Source organism: Panthera tigris, chromosome D1 (genome assembly GCF_018350195.1).
Source record: "Panthera tigris isolate Pti1 chromosome D1, P.tigris_Pti1_mat1.1, whole genome shotgun sequence".
In the NCBI taxonomy this organism is placed as follows: Eukaryota; Metazoa; Chordata; class Mammalia; order Carnivora; family Felidae; genus Panthera; species Panthera tigris.
Window position 1 is genome coordinate 101,257,579 of NC_056669.1, and position 26,359 is coordinate 101,283,937.

The window sequence follows — 26,359 nt, forward strand, 5'->3', positions numbered from 1 at the left end:
TAGTTTGTGTTCATTTGGTTCATTTATACATGAGCCACAGCCCAAGTGCTTTGTATGATACTTAGACATCTCACCTCTCATTTGGACTTGTTAAACAATAGAGAAAGGAGAGAAAAAATCAACTCCGGAATTTGTCAGTTGATTTTTTTAACCTCAACTTAAAATCATCATGTAAAGGACTGTTACCAAATGTTTTAGGAGAAAGTCTTACTTCAAAGAAGGAGGTACAAGGGTAACTACAGAAAGGTCTCCCCCCTCTAGAGAAATGGTAGATCCTGAGAGTCAGGTGCTTAGAAAGAGGCTGCTATTTCCTAAAACAACTAAGGGGTTTTATTGAGAATGTAGTTCTGTCAGTTGCTGCCTGCACTTTGGGCTACATAAACCAAAAATTGTGTAACTTTTTAAAAATAAGTTTTCCCAGCTTCAGAAGACTGTACCTTCTTCTCCAGTTGAATTAGGAAACAAATCTCTTGACTAGACTTAAAAAAAATCTCTGGCTGTGATCACAAATCAGTTGCTTTTGACAATGGCTCCACAAATAAGTTGGACTTCTCTGATGTTTGTGACTCCTACGCTCATCAACAAAAGTGTGATACTTTGATTTCTCTATCCCCACAGAGCAAGAAGGATTTGTCTTAACTGAATTTTATGAAGCAGGCTGCCCCTCCCCAGAAGTACCTCCCTAAGGCTATGTTCAGTATACATGCTGCCTCTTCACAAATGATGGAGGTCACCTCCTAAGTTTTATAGCTGCTCTTGGGACATGTCCCTAGACCTTAGGGTTCCGTGTAATAGAGTTTCAGAGCTACTGTCTGAGACATTGCTTGAAATTATTTAAACTCTAAAATTCAGTTGTTTACATTTTTAAAAAAAATAGTTCTGGTGAGCCCTGAACTTTTCCTTCCATCTCACTTTACTGCCAATTTTTCTACCATTTTGTTCAAACATTCTACTTTCTAGGTCCTGTGATCATGTTCTAGAAGACTTACAGCCCTCCTTTGGAGTGAGACTCAAAAGCAGTTCTCCATCTAGGTGTGCCAGCTCCCAGGAATTTCCACCTGGTCTTTTCCCCATGTTTCCCACTACTTAAAAATCTGGAGGTTTGAGAGGAATTGCAAATAGCTCTTATTACATCATCAACATGCTATTTCTTTTTATCTATGACACTAAAAGAAGGAAAGATCAACCCTACTATCCAAATATGAAAAGAAATCTATATGCAGGAAGGGAGGTATCAACAAAATGGAGGAGAGCAGAAATCAAACAATGCCCATAGTGCTGTGTCCAAGTGAACATACAGTAAAAATATAGAGCAGACATAAATCTTCACTTTCATTCATTCAACTAAACATTTATTGTATGTTTACTAGGAGATATAACCATTACCTCTATGCCTCCCCTCAGAGTATTTGCTGTCCTTATGCACTGAGCACAGACTAAATTAACTAAGGAGATTCCTAGAAAATTAATCAAATTCCCAGCATTAAGATTTTATGTAATATCATTATGCCTTAGAAATAGTTCATCACAGTGTGAGATCCATAATGAGAACACAAAGGAGGAAAGATGGGACAGATAAGAGGGACCATGTCTATATCTTTTATCATATTACCATTTGATAAATATCTGTTGAAAGAATGAATGGACATGGAGACTGAGCTTCAAGCAGAATTCTAAACACCACAGTTAAGAGAAGCTAGAAAAACTCATCAGAAATATTCCCTTTTGGTCACCACTCCACTCCATAGAAGGACAAAAAATTTTCAAAATGGCTTCCATGGGAATTTTTTTAAAAAGTCACAATCCCCGTAGTCAAATGTAAGAATTACCCACATTTAATTAAAGCAAAACGATGCTGCAATGTTTCCTCTTATTCCAGTTCTGGTTATTCTAGTGCCTCAAGTGTGACAGCCAACAAATTCTGACCATATGGCTCTTTCCGTAGAGATTTTAAACACACACACACACACACACACACACACACACACACACACAGAGCAATGTTCTTGAGCATTAATGACCACAAGTATTGTCTCTTATGTTAGTTTTATGCTCTCTCCTTTCAGTTTGGCAAGATGAAAATCAAGTACATCAACTATGAAAAGCAGCACCTGTATTTCTACATGGGTGAGTCTCGTTGGAGCCACTTTCCTTATCATCCCATGTCCCTGAAGCAAGCTGTTGTCAAGCCAGACGGCACAACAGCAATGCTCTCACAGAGAGACCAGCCCATGTCTTATTGTGACTTGGAAAAGCGTCATGTCATATTTCAGACTTCCTGGGGACAAACATCTGAAAAGGAAAAATTGGAAAGCAAATAGGCAGTTTAATTTTAATGTGCATCTCATGAGATGCTTCAAGAGGGATGGAAGTCAATCAAGGAGCCTTGCATCTGAGACTATCATAGAAAAACTAAACACCTGTCCAGAATAAAAGAATAGTGGTATTTGGATAGGGAGGAAAGAGAAATAGGAAAAGAATGCCAAAGCATTGACATTATGAAGCCATAAGATGTAGATACTTAGGAATAAAAGGCACCTGAGAGCTACTGTGTGAGAGAAAGATGGTTGCTCCAATGGCCCACATAAAGTTGCAGAAGATATTTTAGTGGACAGAGACATATATGTATGTATGTATGTATGTATGTACATATTTTGGTTTTTTAGGTAATTAAAACTGACCAAGCAGAAAAATTTATTGATACGGTAGTACAGTCTAAATTTAACATGATAATTTTTTTACAGAAAGCCAATATTTGAACAATCAACGGTAAAGATGGTTTTTGTTTATTTTTTTTTAATATGAAATTTATTGTCCAATTCGTTTCCATACAACACCCAGTGCTCATCCCAACCAGTGCCCTCCTCAGTGCTCATCACCCACTTTCCCCTCCCTCCCACCTCCCATCAACCCTCAGTTTATTCTCAGTTTTTAAGAGTCTCTTATGGTTTGGCTCCCTCCCTCTCTATTTTTTTTCCCCTTCCCCTCCCCATGGTCTTCTTCTGTTAAGTTTCTCAAGATCCACGTAAGAATGAAAACATACGGTATCTGTCTTTCTCTGTATGACTTATTTCACTTAGCATAACACTCTCCAGTTCCATCCACGTTGCTACAAAAGGCCAGATTTCATTCTTTCTCATTCCCATGTAGTATTCCATTGTATATATAAACCACAATTTCTTTATCTATTTGTCAGTTGATGGACACTTAGGCTCTTTCCCTAATTTGGCTATTGTTGAAAGTGCTATGAACATTGGGGTACAAGTGCCCCTATGCATCAGCACTCCTGTATCCCTTGGGTAACTTCCTAGCGGTGCTATTGCTCGGTCATAGGGTAGATCTATTTTTAATTTTTTGAGGAATCTCCACACTGTTTTCCAGAGCAGTTGCACCAGTTTGCAATCCCACCAACAGTGCAAGAGGGTTCCCGTTTCTCCACATCCTCTCCAGCATCTATAGTCTCCTGATTTGTTCATTTTACCTACTCTGACTGGGGTGAGGTGATATCTGAGTGTGGTTTTGATTTGTATTTCCCTGATGAGGAGTGATGTTGAGCATCTTTTCATGTGTAAAGATGTTTTAAAACACAAAGGAAACCTTCCATCAATCAAAGTGTATTTTGTAAGATAAAGGGTTTTTAATTTCTAAACTGCTGTCATTTATACCAAAAAACTTTCAAGAAGAGCATAACTGTTAAGACCTAGAACACTGTTCAGTTTCTACCTGAAGAGTACAGTGGTATTTCTAGTCAACTTCTGAATTTCAGTAAACCTGCAAATGTTTAAACTCCCACTTTATAAACACAAGTCACTGGAAATCTTTTATGATAGTTGCACCCAATGTAGTGAAAATCATATGTATGTACGAATATATATAAATAGATCTGAATGTGGGTTCAAGCTGAAAGAAAATAGGGTAGCTACATAATTCTGATATTGATAAATAGCAATCTATCAATGGGTGGCTTAGTCAGTTAAGCATCCGACTTCAGCTCAGGTCATGATCTCACAGTTTGTGAGTTTGAGCCCCACATCCAGCTCTGTGCTGACAGCTCTGAGCCTGGAGCCTACTTCTGTGTCTCCCTCTCTCTCTGCCCCTCCCCTGCTTGTGCTCTCTCTCTGTCTCTCTCTCTCTCACTCTCTCTCTCTCTCAAAAGTAAATAAATAAATTTTTAAAAAAGATTTTAAAAATATCACAAGCAAAAATGCTTTCCTCTTAACCAAAATCAAATTCATGACAGCTCAAAAAAAAATGTTTTCATGGAACTCCAAAATATGCCCACCTAAGACATATGCTTACAGTTTGAGACATAAGACAAAATCAGAAGTTCCCAAACATTTCCTATAGATCAGTAGCTCTCAACCAGAAACAATACTGCCCTGTTGGGACAACACAGTGGAAGGGAAAGATGATACTGGCACCCAGGGAGCCAGTGGTTCTGTTAAACACCCTACAATGCACAAGACAGCCCCTAACAAGAAATTATCTGGCCCTGCACTCTCAACAATAGCCAAATTACGGAAAGAGCCCAAATGTCCATCAACTGATAAATGGATAAAGAAATTGTGGTTTATATACACAATGGAGTACTACTTGGCAATGAGAAAGAATGAAATCTGGCCTTTTGTAGCAATGTGGATGGAACTGGAGAGTGTGATGCTAAGTGAAATAAGCCATACAGAGAAAGACAGATACTGTATGTTTTCACTCTTATGTAGATCCTGAGAAACTTAACAGAAGACCATGGGGGAGGGGAAGGGGAAAAATTAGTTACAAACAGAGAGTGAAGGAGGCAAACCATAAGAGACAGGGAACAAACTGAGGGTTGATGGGGGGTGGAGGAGAGGGGAAATGGGTGATGGGCACTGAGGAGGGCACTTGTTGGGAATAGCACTGGGTGTTGTATGGAAACCATCTTGACAATAAATTATATTTTAAAAATTACACTCCATTCACAAAGTAAAAATTACATTCCATTACACAAAGTTAATTAATTAATTAATTAATTAACTTAATTAAATAAATACATATATTTTAAAAAAAAGAAATTAGCCCCAAATGCCAACAGTTATGGGGTTGCAGTTTATCTGATTTGCTCAAATGTTGGGCACCAGTAGTAATTTGTAACATGCTTGACCAGGATGGCCTGTGGGCTTATTTTTTAGGTAAGGGGGTGAATTCCCACTGCTGTCCTTTCCACTGCTAGAATTCTGCAACCTCATTCTATGAAAGTCACCCTCTCTTTTTCTGCATGACCAAAAAGAGGAATGAAGACATCAGTGCCCCATTTTGAAAGGTAGCTGATCTCCAGGCTAACCAGCAGTGTGTTCACATAATAAAAGCTGTTGGAATTGCTTTTCTGACTTTTCTACCCTGTCTGTAGTGCTGCAATATGCCCTTAGCTAATGAGGAATGAACGAATGCTGTGGATTCACTACACGAAGCCCACTTCACAAAACTCTTTGCCTTTTGAAGCTGTTTCATTATGTCTTTTTCCTTCAAATGCCGGGGCGCCTGGGTGGCGCAGTCGGTTAAGCGTCCGACTTCAGCCAGGTCACGATCTCGCGGTCCGTGAGTTCGAGCCCCGCGTCGGGCTCTGGGCTGATGGCTCAGAGCCTGGAGCCTGTTTCCGATTCTGTGTCTCCCTCTCTCTGCCCCTCCCCCGTTCGTGCTCTGTCTGTCTCTCTCTGTCCCAAAAATAAATAAAAAACGTTGAAAAAAAATTAAAAAAAAAAAAACAAATGCCAACTTAGCATCTCAGGTACAAGTAAATCATGCTCAAACTGTCAAAGAGAAACAGAACTGGAAATTTTTTTAAAAGTGACAAGACAGATTATATTCAGGTTTCCATAGTAAGGGAAAAGGTTTCAGTATAAACTCAGCTCAATTCTGCTGAACCAAAAGGTGGGAGACCTTTTAAACACTGGGTGTGTTAAAGAAATTTCCAAGAGACCTTGGTGGGAGGGAGAGTTGGTCAGTGTGATTACGCCATCTGTGTCTGCTGCCTGGTGCTTATGAAAGTTAGGTTCCCACCCCCCATACGGAGAGACTGATGCCCCATCCTGGATTATTTCATTCAAAGGAATGACTCCCAGGGGTGCCCAGGTGGCTCAGTCGGTTAAACGGCCAACTTTGGTCAGGTCATGATCTCACAGTTTGTGAGTTTGTGAGTTTGTGATCACATCGGGCTCTGTGCTGACAACTTGAAGCCTGGAGCCTGCTTTGGATTCTGTGTCTCCCTCTCTCTCTGCCCTTCCCTCGCTCCCACTCTGTCCCTCTTTCTCTCAAAAATAAATAAGCATGAAAAAAAAATGAAAGGAATGACTCCCAGATCCTTGAGAAAGACATTTCTGGGTTGCCGAAGATCTGTCTCAAAGACAGAGAAAGAATTTTACAACTGTAAGTTTTCTAACAGAAATAGTTTTAAAAAAGGGAGATCTGAGGTCTCTAGTCAGTTTTGGCTTGAACAAACAGTTAATTCATTTGGCAATGTTGAACTTTCTCAGGCAAAACTGCAAGGAGGCCGGGGTTATTCCAGAGGCATGGCCTTAAGCTGTTAGAAACTATGCTCACGTTTGTTCAAGCATCTTAGTGTGAGGGATAAACAAAATCATTTGTGCTAAGAATATGTAGAGTTTGAGAGTCTGGAGGCCAACGTTGGACATAGCAGAGAAAGAGGATGCAACTAAAGTCTGGTCAAGGACAGAGTTGTCAAAACTCAGAAGGACTCCAACACACTCCTTTGTGCTCTAGGCAACCTCCCTGGTCCTGGAGAAGAAGCAGGTAAATAACCATCTGGTCAGTAAGTGAGTACAGCTCCTGTGTTTCTGCCACCCTGACATATTGTGACAGGGCCCAATCCTAAGGATTGTGATGGACTGACAGATTCCATGGACCTTGAGAAAGCTTGAAAATTCACAGCAGAAGCTCTTCTGGGTTGCCTCCATAAGAATGACACAAATCTTCAAAGCTTCCACTTCCTTAGTGTCCTGAGAGCTTTAACCAAAACCTGGTTTAACCTCAGAGACCAAAAGAGCCCCGTGGAATCCAGGATGTGGTTGTGGATTTCCACTTTGCATCCCTTCTCAGGGGCAACATTCCAGGAGTAGCATGTTAAGAAGATAGACTCCTGCTTATTTGCATTGGGATCACATTCTACTCACTTACTGTCCATCTTTTTTGTGTTCTTTTTCAGTTGGGCTCCCCCTCCTCATGCCTGTATATTTCAATCTGGAATCCATGAAAGTGATGTGCCTCCAAAGATATTGGGAGGTGAGTAATTTGATTTATCATCTGAAGCTAGATCTGGTAGAAAAGGGGGCATGAAAATGCTTGGCCCCTTCCAGATGTAGCTTCCTTGAATAATAAGGCATAATATTTAGCCAATTCATGAAAGGGCCCTAGACCAGTGAAGGGGAAATGAAATTGTATCCAGAGCATTTAACTGTCAATCACTTTTCTCCGCAGGACATTGCCTGGGTCAGCAGCTTTTACATCCGCCATTTCATCACATTTGGCCCTTTCTATGGAATCTTTGGAACCATATTACTCATATATTTGGTCAAGTAAGAAACAAGAATATTTCTTTTATTCCTGTAACCTAGATGATCCTCTTACCTCCCTTATCTGAGATATTTTTGATTAGCAGAAGGTTGGGATACCATGCCTTTTCTGTAACTGAGACATTTCACAAAAATACTTTTTTTTAAAGTTGAAATAGTTCAATAAGAAGAGTTCTTTGGAAAAAAGAACTTGCCCAGTCTTGTCCTTTTATTCCCATATGCTTAATTCCAAGTTGCAGAATTCCATCTGATCCCCAAGTTCTTTAGATTATAATCTGACTGGATACCATAATCCTTGCCAAAAATAATGGAAAGACAAGAAGTTTTAATGTTATTTTATGGCTACAGATATTCCCCAAACCAAAATGCCCTCAACTAAATAGCTGTCTTCAACTTCCAATTTATTCCTCTCCCATTCTTTCACATTATGATTCTAAACCCTACATAATAGCAAGGATATTGACAGCTACTATGCATCATGCACTTTTATAAAGGATTTACCTGCATTATCTTACTTTATTTACCTTACATTATTTATTACTTAATCCTTGCACCTCCCTGTAATGTAGGTAGCATCATCTTCATTAATCTCAGAGAGATTAAATCATTTATCAAAGTTATAGGCAAGTAAGGGCCAATGGCAGTGCCACACCAGAACTTGAGCCAAGTTCTATCTGATGGCAAAGCTGAGGCTGTCTATCACTTTGCATATGCTCTAGGTATATTTTGATCCTTGCACAAATGCTGCAACAAACTTGGGGGTCACTGCTTCCAAAAGGCTGCAAGATTGGTTATGTGACCAAAAGTCTACTGTGTCATCTCTACATATAAAGGGCCTCCAAAGAGGAAAACAAATGACCACCATTTTATCGGAATCTTTGATTCCCTTCCATTTCCTCAGTTGCTCAGCCAGATCTTCCAGCAGTTGTGCCAGCCCAGTGTTGGGAACTGAAACACCCCAAGAAGTCATCACTTTCTCCTTTTATTCTCTGAAAGGTTTCTTGAAAGTCCCTGGGTAACATATGTTACCCAGATGAGCCACATACCAATGAGAATGAGCAAAGAGGAGAACCAGGACTGGCTCAGTGCTCAGGTAATGGTGGAGTTTCTGGGGGAAGATCCTGCAGACTATACTGATTTAGAGTCTGGCTACCTCAGATAATAATAATTTATACTTACATAATGCTTGCTAGCAGGCAGGCACTGTCCCCTGCTTTGCATATAACTACATAACACAGGTGCTATGATTATTACCACTTTACAGATGATAAAATTAAGGCATGAAGAAGTTGAGTAACTTGTATGACATCACAGTTAATAAGTGGTATAAATCAGGTTTTAAACCTAGGCAGTCTGATTTTAGAGGCTTTGCTCTAAAGGGTCAGTAAAGGGGCTCCTGGGTGGCTCAGTCAGTTAAACACATGATTCTTGGTTTCGACTCAGTTCATGATCTCATGGTTCATGAGATCAAGCCCCCATTGAACTTAAGACTCTCTCTCTCCCTCTCTCTATGCCCCTCCCCTGCTCGCTCGCTCTCTCTTTCTCTCTCTCTTCCCCCCTCCCAAAATTAATAAATAAATATTTTTTATATTTAAGAATCAGTAAATTATAGTCCAAGAGCCAAATCCAGCCCACTGCTTGTTCTTGTAAATTAAATATTATTGGAAACAGTCATGCTTTTATATTTACATATTATCTATGATTGCTTTCATGCTACAAAAGTAAAACTGAGTAACTATCAGAGAAAATCACATTATAAGAAATGTTTGCTGACCTGTCCCCTACAGAACACAGCCTTTCAAGTGAATCTGAGCTCCTAGAATTACATTTAAGTTTACACCTAGAAGGACCCTGAAATTCACCCCATTTCATTGTATAGCTAGAAAGCCCCAGAGAGAAGATATTGTATGCTCTATGAACATGCTATTAAGGATTAGCAGAGTTATGATCAGTACAGAATACCCCTGCTTCCTAAGCCTTCCAGTGGCCATGCCATGATTAACTGGAAAATCCAGTCATTACACCACTTTTTCCAAACTCATTCCCAAATTCAGTGGACCTTCCCTTAGGGCATAGGGTATTGGTTCTCAAACTTTTTGGTCACAAACCACCTTATGCTCTTAAGAGTTATTGAGAACCTCAAAGAGCTTTTGTCTATGTAAGTTATATCCATTTATATTTACTATATTTGAAATTAAAACTGAGAATTTTAAAACACCTATTTATTAATTAACTCTAAAATAACAAGAATAAAACCAATACATGTTAAACATCAGGCTGATGATGCCATCCCATGTTTAGAAGCCTCTGGGAAAAAATCCAGTGTACAAGCCTGAGAGATTGGAAATTAAAAACGCAAATGCTGTCTTAGAAATAGTTTTGACTTGCAGATCCCCTGAAAGGATCTTAGAGAACCCTAAGGTGCTCCAAAATACACTTTGAGAAACATTGACATAAAACAACCACGAAAATAACATTCAAAATGGCAACAACCCCAACTGGAATTAAACATTAAAAAGACATTGAATAGATTGCTGAGGAAGATGGTGGCGTAGGAGGATTCTGGGCTCACCGCGTCCTGCTGATCACTTAGATTCCACCCACATCTGCTTAATTTACCCCAATAACCACCAGAAGACTAGCAGAACGGACTCTCCAGAGCCAAGCATAGACAAGAGGCCCACGGAAGAGGGTAAGAAGGGCGGAGAGATGGTGAGCGCTACGCGGACTGGCGGGAGGGAGCCAGGGTGGAGGGGCAGCCCACCAGCTAAGCAGAGCCCCCGAGTATGGCTTGCAAAAGCAGAGGGGCTGGACAGAGTGTGTTCGGACAGCCAGTGGGATTTAACATCTGGAATGTTATAAGTTAACAGCTCTGCTCGGAGAATGGAAAGCGGGAGGGAGAGCTGTTGAGCCCTGGAGGACAGAGCTCAGCTTGGTGGGGAACAAAGGCGCTGGGAAGTGCCATCTCCCTCACCCATCCCCCAGCCAAAATCCCAAAGGGAACCAGTTCCCCTCATGGAACTTGCTTGCACCACGCAAACACCCAATGCTGTGCTTCTACAGATCCATGCCTCCAACAGGTCTGCCTCCCTCCTGGTGCCACAGAGCCCCTCCCACAGAGGACCACCAAAGGCAAAGCGAGCTGAGTCTTCCCCTCCCGCCCCTGTGCACCTTGCAGATCCATCCCAGCTAAAACACCAGATCCCATCAAAGCAGTACCACAAGCCTGACAGTGTGCAAGTAGCCCAGACAGAGGCCACACCACTCCATAGCGAGTCCTGCCCCTGGGAGAGGGGAAGATAAGGTACACACCAATCTGACTGTGGCCCCAGCGGTGGGCTGGGGGCAAACATCAGGTCTGACTGCAGCCCTGCCCACCAACGCAAGTTACTCCAGACAGAACAGAGGAAGAGCTCTGCAGTTCCCTGCCACTCCAGGGACTATTAAAAATTATGAAACGGAAGAATTCTCCTCAAAAGAAACTCCAGGAAGTAGCGACAGCTAACGAACTGATCAAAAACAATTTCAGCAATATAACAGAAAATGAATTTAAAATAATAGTCATAAAATTAATCGCTGGGCCTGAAAAAAGTATAGAGGACAGCAGAGAATCTATTACTACAGAGATCAAGGGACTAAGAAACAGTCAGGAGGAGCTAAAAAAATGCAATAAATGAGCTGCAAAATAAAATGGTGGCGAACACAGATCAGATTGAAGAGGCAGAGGAGAGAATAGGTGAATTAGAAGATAAAATTATGGAAAAAGAAGAAGCTGAGAAAAAGAGACATAAAAAAATCCAAGAGTATGAGGGGAGACTTAGAGAACTAAGTGACGTAATTAAACGAAATAATATACGTATAATTGGGATTCCAGAGGAGGAAGAGAGAGGGAAAGGTGCTGAAGGTGTACTGGAAGATATCATAGCTGAGAACTTCCCTGATCTGAGGAAGGAAAAAGGCATTGAAATCCAAGAGGCACAGAGAACTTCCTGCAGACATAACTTGAATTGATCTTCTGCACAACATATCATAGTGAAGCTGGCAAAATACAAGGATAAAGAGAGAATTCTGAAAGCAGCTAGGGATAAACAGGCTCTAACATATAAAGGGAGACCTATAAGACTCATGACGGATCTGTCCACTGAGACTTGGCAGGCCAGAAAGGAATGGCAGGAAATCTTCAATGTGATGAACAAAAAAAAAAAAATATGCAGCTGAGAATCCTTTATCCAGCAAGTCTGTCATTTAGAACAGAAGGAGAGATAAAGGTTTTCCCAAACAAACAAAAACTGAAGGAATTCATCACCACTAAACCAGCACTACAAGAGATCTTAAGGGGGATCCTGTGAGACAAAGTACCAGAGACATCATTGCAAGCATGAAACCTACAGACATCACAATGACTCTAAACCCATATCTTTCAATAATAACACTGAATGTAAATGGACTAAATGCTCCAACCAAAAGACATAGGGTATCAGAGTGGATAAAAAAACAAGACCCATCTATTTGCTGTCTACAAGAGACTCAGTTTAGACCTAAGGACACCTTCAGATTGAAAGTGAGGGGATGGAGAACTATTTATCATGCTACTGGAAGTCAAAAGAAAGCTGGAGTAGCCATACTTATATCAGACAAACTAGACTTTAAATTAAAGGCTGTAACAGGAGATGAAGAAGGGCATTATATAATAATTACAGGGTCTATCCATCAGGAAGAGCTAACAATTATAAATGTCTATGTGCCGAATATGGGAGCCCCCAAATATATAAAACAATTATTCACAAACATAAGCAACCTTATTGATAAGAATGTGGTAATTGCAGGGTCTTTAACACTCCACTTACAACATTGGATAGATCATCTAGACACAGGATCAATAAAGAAACAAGGACCTTGAATGATGCACTGGATCAGACAGACTTGATAGATATATTTAGAACTCTGTATCCCAAAGAAACAGAATATACTTTCTTCTCGAGTGCACATGGAACCTTCTCAAAGATAGATCACATACTGGGTCACAAAACAGCCCTTCATAAGTATACAAGAATTGAGATCATACCATGCATACTTTCAGACCACAATGCGATGAAGCTTGATATCAACCACAGGAAAAAGTCTGGAAAACCTCCAAAAGCATGGAGGTTAAAGAACACCCTACTAAAGAATGAATGGGTCAACCAGGCAATTAAAGAAGAAATTTAAAAATATATGGAAACAAACAAAAATGAAAATACAACAATCCAAACGCTTTGGGATGCAGCGAAGGCAGTCCTGAGAGGAAAATACATTGCAATCCAGGCCTAACTCAAGGAACGATAAAAATCCCAAATACAAAATCTAACAGCACACCTAAAGGAAACAGAAGCAGAACAGCAAAGACACCCCAAATCCAGAAGAAGAAGAGAAATAATAAAGATCAGAGCAGAAATAAACAATATAGAATCTAAAAAAACTGTAGAGCAGATCAATGAAACCAAGAGTTGGTTTTTTGAAAAAATAAACAAAATTGACAAACCTCTAGCCAGGCTTCTCAAAAAGAAAAGGTAGATGACCCAAATAGATAAAATCATGAATGAAAATGGAATTATTACAACCGATCTCTCAGAAATACAAGCAACTATCAGGGAATACTATGAAAAATTATATGCCAACAAACTGGACAACATGGAAGAAATAGACAAATTCCTAAACACCCACACACTTCCAAACTCAAACAGGAAGAAATAGAAAGCTTGAGCAGACCCATAACCAGCGAAGAAATTGAATCAGTTATCAAAAATCTCCCAACAAATAAGAGTCCAGGACCAGATGGCTTCCCTGGGGAATTCTACCAGACATTTAAAGCAGAGATAATACCTATCCTTCTCAAGCTATTCCAAAAAATAGAAAGGGAAGGAAAACTTCCAGACTCATTCTATGAAGTCAGCATTACTTTGATTCCTAAACCAGACAGAGACCCAGTGAGAAAAGAGACATCTGGATGGCCAACAGGCATATGAAAAGATGCTCAATGTCATGCCTCATCAGGGAAATACAAATCAAAACCACACTCAGATATCACCTCACACCAGTCAGAGTGGCTAAAATGAACAAAACAGGAGACTATAGATGCTGGAGAGGATGTGGAGAAACAGGAACCCTCCAGCACTGTTGGTGGGAAGGCAAACTGGTGCAGCCGCTCTGGAAAACAGTGTGGATGTTCCTCAAAAAATTAAGGTCTATCCTGTGACCCAGCAGTAGCACTGCTAGGAATTTACCCAAGGGATACAGGAGTACTGATGCATAGGGGCACTTGTACCCCAATGTTTACAGCAGCCCTCTCAACAAGACCCAAATTGTGGAAAGAGCATAAATGTCCATCAACTGACAAATGGATAAAGAAATTGTGGTTTATATACACAATGGAATACTACGTGGCAATGAGAAAGAACGAAATATGGCCTTTTGCAGCAACGTGGGTGGAACTGGAGAGTGTTATGCTAAGTGAAATAAGTCATACAGAGAAGGACAGATTCCATATGTTTCCACTCCTATGTGGATCCTGAGAAACTTAACAGAAGACCATAGGGGAGAGGAAGAAAAAAAAATGGTTAGAGAGGGAGGGAGCCAAAACATAAGAGACTCCTAAAAACTGAGAACTAACTGAGGGTTGATGGGGGATGGGAGGGAGGGGAGGGGGGGTGATGGGTATTGAGGAGGGCACCTGTTGGGATGAGCACTGGATGTTGTATGGAAACCAATTTGACAATAAATTTCATAATAAAAAAAAAGGCACTGAACAAAATGATATTCATAAGGGTTCTTAATTTTGAAAGTCTTGAGAAGCCCATGAACTCCTTCTCAGGATAACGGTTTTAAGTTCATAAAATAAAATACATTAGATTGTAAAGGAAACTGCTTAAACTGAAATGTACTTGTATGCTCAGAATCTGTGGCTGGAACAATTGAATGCCTCACTTCCCATTTAGAAGTCCTTCATATGTACTCTATGGAAATGGTATTCTAACCCCAACAATCTCTACCAAAATCCTATAATCCCACTTCCCATCTGCCAGAGTCCTCATTTATGACACTTTAGCCTTCTGTACCCAAGGGCTGATGGTGACTTAGCCCCTTCAAATCCTACATACTTCTTTATATTTGTTGCTTTGTATAAACTTCTTAGCAAAATATCTTAGCACCTTTTTAAATTATAATTTCCTTGAGACCTGGCACTGTGTATCTTTTATATCCCTTTTAGTTTCTTACACAAAATAGGAACTTGTTGAACAATTAGCTTATTAAGGGAATATACATATTTTTTTTGAAAGAGAGAGAGGTCACAAGTGAGGGAGGGGCAGAAAGAGACAGAATCCCAGGAGGGGCAGAGGGAGAGAGACAGAGAGAGAGAAAGAGAAGGAGAGAGAGGGGGAGAGAAAGAGAGAGAGAAACGGGGGCCACTCAAGCGGAACTCATGCTCACCCGAAGTGGGGCTCAAGCTCACACAATGTGGGATTCCAACTCATGAACTGTGAGAGCATGACCTGAGCCAAAGCCAGATGCTTAACGACTGAACCCCCTGGGCACCTGGGGAATAAATAAACATCTCCTTTGACACTTGGGCTTACTTACATCTAATGTAACCTTTTTCTTTGCAGGTCTTGACCACCTGTAATGTTGAACAGTCCATTTTCAATGACTGGTTCACTGGGCACCTGAACTTTCAGATCGAGCACCAGTAAGTGATGGAAACAGTTCATGATAAAAGGAAAGGCTGTAACTTTTAACAGTCCCCACCCCCCCCCCCATACAGTCCAGAGCAAGCCTTAGACTCGGGACTTCTGGTGGAAAAAATGAATCAGAATTCTCTCAATTCTATTAGCATCAATGGTAAGGAAAGGAAGAAAGAAAGGAGGTGTAACAATTGTGAGTAAATGGAGGAAGATCTTGAAAAAATACCAAAGACTCAGTTTCTGGATTCCTAAGGACTTAGGAATTCATGATTGTTTTTTTACATGTGGTTTGTTGGCAAAACCCAAGAAAAATCATGACATTTGTGTATCCGAGTTGTGTTGAAACTTAATTAAGATTTAATTTGAATATTAATCTGTATCTACATCTTTGGAGCTGAGGTTTAAAATAATCAACAATGAAATCCAGTTCCTACTGCAATTTCCAAGTGATATCTGGAAATACTTTACCAATAGGCAGTTAGATAGGCACCAAAGAAAGAGGAAATGATAATACTTTGAAAGTCAATCTCTCCAGAATATTCAAGGAAGAGACTTTCCACATTCATTTCATCTAAGCCAAATCTATGATAGGCAGAGAAGGAAAAAGATCTTATACCTACTCATGGGATTTTCTTATCCTTTCTCTCATTAGTCCTTTAAAATCTCAGCAAAACAAGAAAGATTATTATTCATATTTCATCAAAGAGAAGGTTAAAACCCAAGAAGTTCATCTGGCTAATTAGCGAAAGCCTTGGATAAAACCCATCTCTCTTCTTACTTTTCTCCTAGAACTTTTCCCCATATGCCTTGATGAAAACTTACTAATATTCACCTATTCATTGTGCAGGAGATATATGTATATACAGAAAGAGACAGAGACAGAATTGGGGTTGGGGAAGTTATCTCCAGCTCTCCAGGTAATTCAAAATGGTAGAAAACCCCATACTTTCATTTCACCTGTCTCAGAATAAATATATTTTATAGAGGTAAGTCTCTTTGGTCTTCCCAAACATTAGCCACCCACAGGGCATGCAGAGGGTTAAGAGATAAGATTAGAATGCTTTGGCAAGAGTATTTGAGCTTCCTAGAGAAGTATTGTACAATGTCTACGTTGCTAATAGAGTTTTATCTAGTAATAGGGGAACAAAAACTTCTTCTTTTGATCTAAGTTTTATATCTCCTGTTTCTGTTTCCCTAGTCTGTTTCCCACAATGCCACGCCATAATTATCACAAGGTGGCACCCCTGGTGAGGTCACTGTGTGCGAAGCATGGATTACAGTATGTGAATAAGCCCATGTTGGAAGCATTTGGAGATATTGTCAGGTAATTACAGAGTCTCTCAGCTCACAGCTCTCATTTCCCTCTCACTGCTAGTCCCCAGACTATTCACTGGCTTGTGAATCATTTACCCAACAACTCTTTGTTAAGGGGCATCTGTATGTCCAGCATGGACATGAGACCCTTCAGGAAACATCAACAATGCAATGATAATAAATAATTCTTACCATTTACCTAATGCCTTCGAGATACTTCTTAGTGAAAATGTCTCACTACCCTACTAAATCTCAAGCTTCTTAAAACCAGGACTGTGTGTTGTCTCTGAATCCCCCACAGAACCTTGACATGGTTTAGAATTTATGTGCGGGGAGGGACTTTCAAATCATCTGGCCCAGAGTTGCAAACTTAGATGCCTACAGGGTCCAGGGACATAAGTGTGTGGGTTGGGGGGTAGGGGAACCGACCAAGAGCAGAGAAGCCTGCAGGAACTGAAAATCTGTGCTCATCGTGGTGCATTCACAGCCCCCTAGAGAACATCAACAGCCCATGATCTGGGTTTAATAAGTTTCTCTTTCTTTTAGAATTAGGAAAAAAAATACCAGTGTCTTGAATGATGCCAACAAGATCAGATCTGGCCTGATCTGCCCCTGGGTGGTTCTCCAGCTTCAGACTCTCCACCGCTCCCATCTTCCTTTTCTGTCCTCCAGAGACCTAACCTCTCTTCAGTTGCTACAGAACTCCCTGCCCCTTGCCATTTTCTGTCCTTTGCCCCTTGGCTTTTGCCTAGAATGTTCTTCCAGTCTGTCCCCTCCCCTCACATCACCTTGTCAATTTCCATCCCCTCCCCAAGATTCATAAATGCCTTTTCCTCATCTTGGTCTTCCCTTGACCCCAGGACTCAATGTGCCACCTGCTCTTGCAGCACCTGCTTCTCTTCACTTTACCTTTATCACAATCATGATTAAATAACATTGTGGGTAATAAATTATTTAATAAATGTCTCCCCAGAGGGGAAAATGGGTGATGGGCATTGAGGAGGGCACTTGTTGGGATGAACCCTGGGTGTTAAATGTAAGCAATGAACCACAGGAAACTACCCCAAAAACCAAGAGCACATTTTACAGATTGTACGATAACAAATTTGACAATAAATTATAATATATATATATATATATATACACACATATACATAGACATATATATCTAGATATACATATACACATGTGTATATGTATATCTAGATATATATGTCTCCCAAACCAAACCAGGAACTCCATGTAGGTCGGTCTCATGTCTCTCCTACTCACTGCTGTATCCCCAGAGCCTAGAAAAACATCTTTCACATTATAAAGCATGATGGTGGGTAGAAAACAGGATGAGTTGGTAGAGAGGTATATGCGTTATCTTATAGAGTGGCTCAGAGAAGTTTTTTTTTTTTTATGCTAGAGAAGAGGATAGTTAATGGTTTGGGACACAAAAGAGAATAAAATGAAAGAAAAACTCAACCTCCCCCCTAAAGAAAAGGTGAATTCATCTGCTAAAAATCAATGCAGTATCTTTGACTCCCTCCACTGGACAACAGAAAAGACGTCTTTCAGATATAGCTGAAAATGAAAACATTGCCTTGAACCAAGCAAAAGTGCACATGTTCCATGGAGCAGCTCCTCTTACATTAAAGTCTCACCTACTGATGATTTTGTTTACCTCTCCCACAGGGCCTTGAAGAAATCTGCAGCCCTCTGGATGGATGCTTACTATGAAACATGAAGCAGAGCATCAACCTTGACACACATGTAGCTGTGTCTCTGAAGGGGGTTAATGAATGTGCAAGAGCTCTTTCCTGCTTACCTGCTGGTGCCATGGGCATACCTGCGGTGCCAGGAGTGTGAATCCCAAGGGCACATGATAACCCCCTCCCTGAAGGCTTTCTCTGCAATTGCAAAGCAATGGAAACACAAGATGGTTAGGGTACCAAAAGGGAAATGGGAACCAATTTTCTTTATTTCTTCTATAGAATCTTGAACTTAGTCCTACTAATAGACCTAATCAGATCATCTCCATCACTGGGGCATATGCAAGGGAACCAGGCAAAAGTCTTACTGAGAAACTGGGTATAAGAAGAAGTGGGACAAAAGAGAGACCTCTGATGGACACTTGGGAAAACAGCACGGTTGCCCTTAGAAGAGAATGGTGTATTTAAGAAATTTCTGTTGACCATACAAATTTTTGCTTATTCCTTACTTAAATGTGTGAGCCTCTTTTTTCTCTAAAAATTAAACATAATTAACATTAAAGTCTCCTTAAATGCTTCAAGCGTCACTTTGGATTTTTCTTATTGTAATGGCATATGTGTAATTATGGTGTGTATGTATTTTTCTTCCAACTTATAAAATCTCTTAAGGAGCTCCCTATATCCAGGCCCAATATCCACTGACACAGGAGGTTAAGCTTCCGTATTTTAGCATTACTGGCCTTCTGCTAAAGCATAAACTGGTCCTGAGTATAAGACTGATTTGCCTAATTCCTACCCACAAGAGCGGAAATACTGTGCCTTGCTATTGAGTAACTCTGATGAAGGAAAGAGATTTGTTTTCTGTAATGTAGGCCCCAGGCTGTGTCAAGGCATTTTCCAAGCTTAGCACCGAGTTATGCATTTCTTAAGATAAGAGAGTTTCAATGCTAGAAGGATGAGTGGACACTCTCAAGACCATACTGATGTCTGGCTTTGGTGCTTTTGCTCATCTGTTCATGGGGTCATGTTGGAGCTCACCCTAGCTGTGAGGAGGGAAAGCAAACAGTGTAAACTTCCATCTGCAGCTCCAGGCAAGTCAGCATTAGGGATTTATTTATCTGTTGTCTGAAATGCTACCAGGAAGCATTTCATTCCCTCACTCCAAACCCTGCAAAATACTCTTTTTCTTTGTTCTTAATTAAATCCCCAGGTTCAGGAGCACAGATCTTGTGGCAGAAGTGAGTGTTATGACTTGAAAGAAGCCACTGGTGCTGAAGCAGAGGGAGCAGGGGCCAGAGAGGTACAAGATGGGGCAATGAAGGACAGTATGTGAAGTGACTCACAGGTCCAGGGGAGTTAACCATGTATGTCAAAGCCAGGAAAGCAAGAACTGGTTGGGGGGGGGGGGAGGAGGAGCATTGAAATGGTAATAATATTGAACAGGGAAGTTAAGCAGAGGATAGAAAGGAAGAAAGGCTTTATTGGTTTTATGATTCTTTATAATATAAGCCCTAATGGATATGGCCATAACCCATATTCCACCTACTGGTGGATCTATAAGTGATTTCTCCTGCCGGAAATCAGGGCTGCAAGTGGGTGTGGGGGACAGTGGTTGTTTTCTCTGCCTCATCTGGTCCAACCCCCAGAGGTGCTCAAGTCCTGTTTCTCCTCCTGGTCACTAGAAATAGCAAGTTGACTTCTCCCTGGACAGACTCAGTAACTCAAAGGCATCCCTCTCTGTGTTGAGACCAGACCACTCGGCAGTTGCCTGAATGGAGTTGGTTACTGTGGGACTGAACACATCTGGGAGATTTTGACACATTTTGTAGGGAAAACATGTGAAATTAGTTCAAGCAAGTTGCTAGGTAAGAATAAAAATTTATGGTGGGTAAACTTTAACCTGCTTAAGGCGTCCCAAGTCAGCATAGTAGTCATTTTCATGAACTATCTCAACTAATTTATCTTCCTCACCCTGTGCCGACAGGTATTTGCACTTGGTGAGGAATGTGACTACATTTTATTACCTGTTCAACAAGCCTCTTGGAGGAGAACCAAGGCCTGTGACGTTCACAGCTTCCCACAACACTGAGCACTGAGGGAGAATCTAGATGGTCAGTCCTCAGGGTATTTCATTTCTGTCCTCTCTGCTCTATAGCCACTTGAATGAAGCCGGGCCAGACTTCTGCGTCTTTAAACTAAATGACTCCTGAGAATTGAGTTACAGCCTTACCTGAAACTGTTCAATGGGTTTTCATGGCTCTTGGAATAAAGAGCCAACCCTCAGATGGCCAACAGACTTTGCCTGCATTGGCCCCTCCCCATATACCCTCCCCTACCTTGTACCAGTCTGGCCCTTGTTCCCTCTGCTTCGGCCCCAGTGGCTTCTTCCAGTCATGACACTTGCTCTGCTACAGCGTCTTTGCCCCTAAGCCCAGTGTCTGAACCCCTCTGTCACCCTCCCTGCCCTCACTTCTTCTCTCCTGGTTACCTGCCACTCACCTGCTGATCTCAGGGCAGCCTCCACACTAAAGCCCTATTGTAAGTCAAGGCCTATTGTTATACACTCTGTAACAATTACTACAGGTAAAATTGTACATTCGTTTGTGTGATTCATTAATTTGTTTGTCTTCTACCCCAGCCTGCAATATCCATGAGAGTAGGAACTGCCTGATCTGTTGGAGGCAGACAACAAAGATGTGTGGAAGGGAGGGAGGGAAGAAGAGAGGGAGGGAGGGGAGGGAAACAAGTATATGAATGTAATTCTTTCTAATTTGATAGAAAGGAAAAATTTGTCATATATATGAAAATAATTTCTATATTGTAACTCTGAATTATCAAAATTATTTTCAAAACATAAGAACATCTACCAAGCAGTAAGTACTGAGCTACCCCCTTCATAGACATTAGTCTATTTAGTCCTCATAATAACCCCTTGGGGCAAGACCTATAATTAATATCACTTTACAGATGAAAAACTTGGGGCTTAGGCAGGCCAAACAACTTGCCTGATGTCACAGATAGGAAATGCTGGAGTAGTTTCAGACCCAGCAATGTCTGACTCCATAGTCAACGCTCATTAATTTCCATGCCAAGGAATTCAAAGTAAGAGGGAATTAAGTGATATTAATAGACACGGGCAGTTGGCATTTCTGGAATAACTTCAATCACTTGCCAGGAGCTGATGGAATAGGCATTAAGGTAGTTATCTTTTTTTTATAAATACACCCAGTATTTATTTTTTTAAGTTTATTTATTTTTGAAAGAGAGAGAGAGGGTGCAAGTGGTGGAGGGGCAGAGAGAGAGAGGGAGGGAGGGAGACACAGAATCCAAAGCAGGCTCCAGGCTCTGAGCTGTCAGCACAGCCTGATGCGGGGCTCAAACTCAGGAAATGCAAGATCATGACCTGAGCCGAAGTGAGACACTCAACCAATGGAGCCACCCAGGCTCCCCAATGTAGTTATCTTTTCACCAGCAGGGACAGGTGCCTAGGGGAAGGGAAGGCTGGAGAAGCATATGACAGGAACAGCACTAACTCAGAAAGGATTCCTATTGACTCACTTCTACTCACCAGTCCTAAAAGAGTATCCTGCTCATAAAAAATTTCACTCGGGAGTGTTCAAGCTGAGATGTAAGCCTTCAGAAATGACAGATACTGCATTAACTGTAGAGGAACAGGATGAAGAAACTGATTTGAGATTTTGTGGTGATTTAACATGAATTCATCCAAAGGAAAATTCATCTTCCCTGTGGCTGTCTTCATATGGTCTTCCCTGAAACCCTATTTCCTCAAAAGCACCATTCTTGTTGGTAAAATGAGGCAGTGAGAACTTGCACGCACTGTCAGTTGGGCATTAGGTAAGGGTGACTGGAATAGAAGTCAGAACCCAGACCCTAATTTCAGCTCCTTAACACCCTACAGTGAAATTGGCCAGGTCATTTATACCCTCCTACCTCAATCTGTGTAACAGGTGTGCCTAGTATTAGCTGGCCCGTCCATATCATAGCGTGCCTGGGATAAAGGAGTAAGGCAAACGGAATAGTTTCATAAGCTGAGAACACCCATTCTGATGCTTATTATTGCTATTATGTTATAATGAGGTTCCTCCAATCCCAGACCCACCAGAAGCAAGAGGGCCATAGAGTCAGTCACACAGAAACACAAGATGGACAGACAATCATTTTTATAATGACAGTGGCACCTTTCACCAAGTGAGAAGCTTATGAGTCACAAGCGAGAAAATGATTTCTCCCGTTGCAACAAGTAACACCCTTGAGGCACCTTCCATATCTGGCTGTATTAAGTCCCCTGGAACCAGCAGAAATCTCCAGATCTCAGGCTGAAGGGCAAGTAGAGAACCAGAGGTTCTACTTATACCAATTTATGGTTAATCGTGTGACAGCACAATCCTCACTGTTGAAAATCATACCAAATATAAGTATACTGTTTGTTGCTTAATCGGTATGTTATTTAGGAATCTCTTGACTATTTCCATGCTAATCATCAACCTCAAAGATACAGAAAGCATAAAAGATTGAACTTAAACTTTTTTTTAATTTACATCCAATTTAGTTAGCATATAGTGCAATAAATGATTTCAAGAGAAGAATCCAGTGATGCTTCCCCTACTTACAACACCTAGGGCTCACCCCAACAAGTGTCCTCCTTAGTCCCCCTTGCCATATAGCCCATCCCCCCCACCTTAAACCCCTCCAGCAAGCCTCAGTTTGTTCTCTGTATTTAAGAGTCTCTTATGTTTTGTCACCCTGTTTTTATGTTATTCTTGCTTCCCTTCCCTTATGTTGACCTGCTTTGAATCTTAAATTCCACACAAGTGAATTCATATGATATTTGTCTTTTTCTAATTTCACTTAGCATAATACACTCTAGTTCCATTCATGTTGTTGCAAATGGCAAGATTTCATTCTTTTTTATTGCCAAGTAATATTCCATTGTATATGTATATCACCTCTTCTTTATCCATTCATCAGTCAATAGACATTTGGGCTCTTTCCATACTTCGGCTATTGTTGATAGTGCTGCTATAATCATTGGGGTACATGTGCCCCTTAGAAACAGCACACCTGTATCCTTTGGATAAATACTTAGTAGTGCAATTGCTGGGTTGTAAGGCAGTTACAGGAGAATTAATTTATAACCTTGAAGTAGGAAAAGTCTTCTTTTGTTTAATGTTTATTTATTTTTGAGAGAGAGAGAGAGAGACAGAGTGCAAGCAGGGGAGGGGCAGCAAGAGAGGGAAACACAAAATCCAAAGTAGGCTCCAGGCTCTCTGATCTGTCAGCACACAGCTGACGCAGGGCTCAAACTCAAGAACTGTGAGATGACCTGAGCTGAAGTCGGACAGTTAACCGACTGAGCCACGCGGGTGCCCCTCTGTTTTTAATTTTTTGAGGAAGCTCCATACTGTTTTCCAGAGTGGCTGCACCAGTTTGCATTCCCACGAGCAGCGCAAAAGTGTTCCACTTTCTCAGCATCCTTGCCAACATCTGTTGTTCCCTGAGTTGTTAACGTTAGCCATTCTGACTGGTGTGAGGTGGTATCTCATTGTGGTTTTGATCTGGTTCTGATGATGAGTGATGTTGAACATTTTTTTCATGTGTCTATTAGTTTTCTGGATATCTTCTTTGGACAAGTGTATATTCATGTCTTTGGCCCATGTCTTCACTAGATTATTTGTTCTGGGGGGGTGTTGAGTTTGATAAGTTCTTTATAGTTTTTGGATACTAACCCTTTATCTGATATGTCATTTGAAAATATCTTCTCCCCTTCCATCAGTCGCCTTTTGGTTTTGTTGATTATTTCCTTCGCTGTGCAAAAGCTCTTTATTTTAATGAGGTCCCAGTAGTTCATTTTTGCTTTTATTCCCTTGCCTCTGGAGATGAAGTTGCTGCAGCCAAGGTCAAAGAGTTTTTTTTCTGCTTTCTCCTCAATGATTTTGATGGATTCCTGTCTTACATTTAGGTCTTTCATCCATTTTGAGGGGTTTTTTTGTGTGTATGGTATAAGAAAGTCATCTAGGTTAATTCGTCTGCATGTTGCTGTCCAGTTTTTCAAACACCATTTGCTGAAGAGACTGTCTTTATTCCATTGGATATTCTTTCTTGCTTTGTCAAAGATGAGTGGGCCATACGTTTGTGGTCTATTTTGGGGTTCTCTATTCTCTTCCATTGACCTACCTGTCTGTTTTTGTGCCAGTACCATACTGTCTTGATTATTACAGCTTTGTAATACATCCTGAAGTCTGGAATTGTGATGCCTCCAGCTCTGGTTTTCTTTTTTAGGATTGCTTTGGCTATTCAGGGTCTTTTCTGGTTCCATAAAAATTTTAGGACTGTTTCTTCAAGCTCTGTGAGGAATGCTGGTGATATTTTGATAAGGATTGCAATGAATATGTAGATTGGTTTGGGTAGTATCGATATTTTAACAATATTTCTTCTTCCAATCCGTGAGCATGGAATATTTTTCCATTTTTTGTGTCTTATTTCATTTTTTTCATAAGCTTTCTATAGTTTTCAGTGTATAGATTTTTCACCTCTTTAGTTAGATTTATTCCTAGGTATTTTATGGGTTTTGGTGCAACTTCAAGTGGGAATGATTCCTTGATTTCTCTTTCTGTTGCTTCGTTATTGGTGTATAGAAAAGCAACCAATTTCTGTGCATTGATTTTGTATCCTGTGACTTTGCTGAATCCATGGATCAGTTCTAGCTGGGTTTTTTTGGTGGAATCTTTGGGTTTTCCACATAGAGTATCATGTTGTCTGCAAGGAGTTAAAGATTGCCTTCCTCCTTGCTGATTTGGATGCCTTTTATTTCTTTGTGTTGTCTGATTGCTGAGGCTTGGACTTCCAAACACTATGTTGAATAACAGTGGTGAGAGTAGACATCCTTGTTGTGTTCCTGACCTTAGGGGGAAAGATCTCAGATCTTCCCCATTGAGGATGATATTACCGGAGGGTCTTCATATATGGCTTTTATGATCTTCAGGTATGGTCTTTCTTTCTTTAAGGTTTTTATTAAAAAAAGGATGCTGTATTTTGTCAAATGCTTTCTCTGCATCTATTGAGAGGATCATGTTCTTATTCTTTCATGTATTAATGTGCTGTATCACATTGATTTGCAGATATTGAACCAGCCTTGCATCCAGATTTAAATTCCACTTGATCATGGTGAATAGTTTTTTTAATATATTGTTGGGTCTGGTTGGCAAATATCTTGTTGAGGATTTTTGCATACATGTTCATCATGGAAATTGGTCTGTAGTTCTCCTTTTTAGTGGGGTCTTTGTCTGGTTTTGGAATCAAAGTAATGCTGGCCTCATAGAATGAGTTTGGAAGTTTTCTTTCCATTTCTATTTTTTGGAACAGCTTCAAGAGAATAGGTGTTAACTCTTCTATAAATGTTTGGTAGAATTGCCCTGGAAAGCCATCTGGCCCTGGACTCTTGTGTTTTGGGAGATTTTTGATTACTAATTCGATTTCTTTACTGGTTATGGGTCTGTTTAAATTTTCTATTTCTTCCTATTTCAGTTTTGGTAGTTTGTATGTTTCTAGAAATTTGTCCATTTCTTCCAGACTCCCCAATTTATTGGCATATAATTGCTCATAATATTCTTTTATTGTTTGTATTTCTGCAGTGTTGGTTGTCATCTCTCTATCTGTGATTTTATTTATTTGGGTCCTTTCCTTTTTCTTTTTGATCAAACTAGCTAGTGGCTTATCAATTTTGTTAATTCTTTCAAAGAACCAGCTCCCAGTTTCACTGATCTGCTCTATCGTTTATTTGTTTGTTTGTTTTCAATATCATTGATTTCTACTCCAATATTTATTTTTTCCTGTCTTCTGCTGGTTTTGGGTTTTATTTGCTGTTCTTTTTCCAGCTCTTTAGATGTAAGTTTATGTTGTGTATCTGAGACCTTTCTTCTTTCTTTAGGCCTGAATTGCTACATATTTCCCCTCTTGTGACTGCCTTTGCTGCATCACAGAGATTTGAGACTGTTATCATTTTCATTGGCTTCCATATACTTTTTAATTCCCCCTTTAATTTCTTGGT

At 40.5% G+C, this 26,359-nt stretch overlaps 1 protein-coding gene across 1 annotated transcript in view; it reads left to right on the forward strand.

The window, feature by feature from the left end:
• Positions 1-18,807, forward strand: part of LOC102969100 (fatty acid desaturase 2-like protein FADS2B) — a 38,267-nt gene extending 19,460 nt beyond the window's left edge. The window contains exons 6-12 of the mRNA XM_007092652.3: positions 2,067-2,127; positions 7,196-7,272; positions 7,468-7,565; positions 8,559-8,655; positions 15,206-15,285; positions 16,479-16,604; positions 18,275-18,807. Coding sequence (XP_007092714.2) covers positions 2,067-2,127; positions 7,196-7,272; positions 7,468-7,565; positions 8,559-8,655; positions 15,206-15,285; positions 16,479-16,604; positions 18,275-18,326 — 591 coding nt within the window. The 3' untranslated portion in view covers positions 18,327-18,807. The remainder of the gene's footprint in view (positions 1-2,066; positions 2,128-7,195; positions 7,273-7,467; positions 7,566-8,558; positions 8,656-15,205; positions 15,286-16,478; positions 16,605-18,274) is intronic.
• The last annotated feature ends 7,552 nt before the right edge of the window (positions 18,808-26,359 follow it).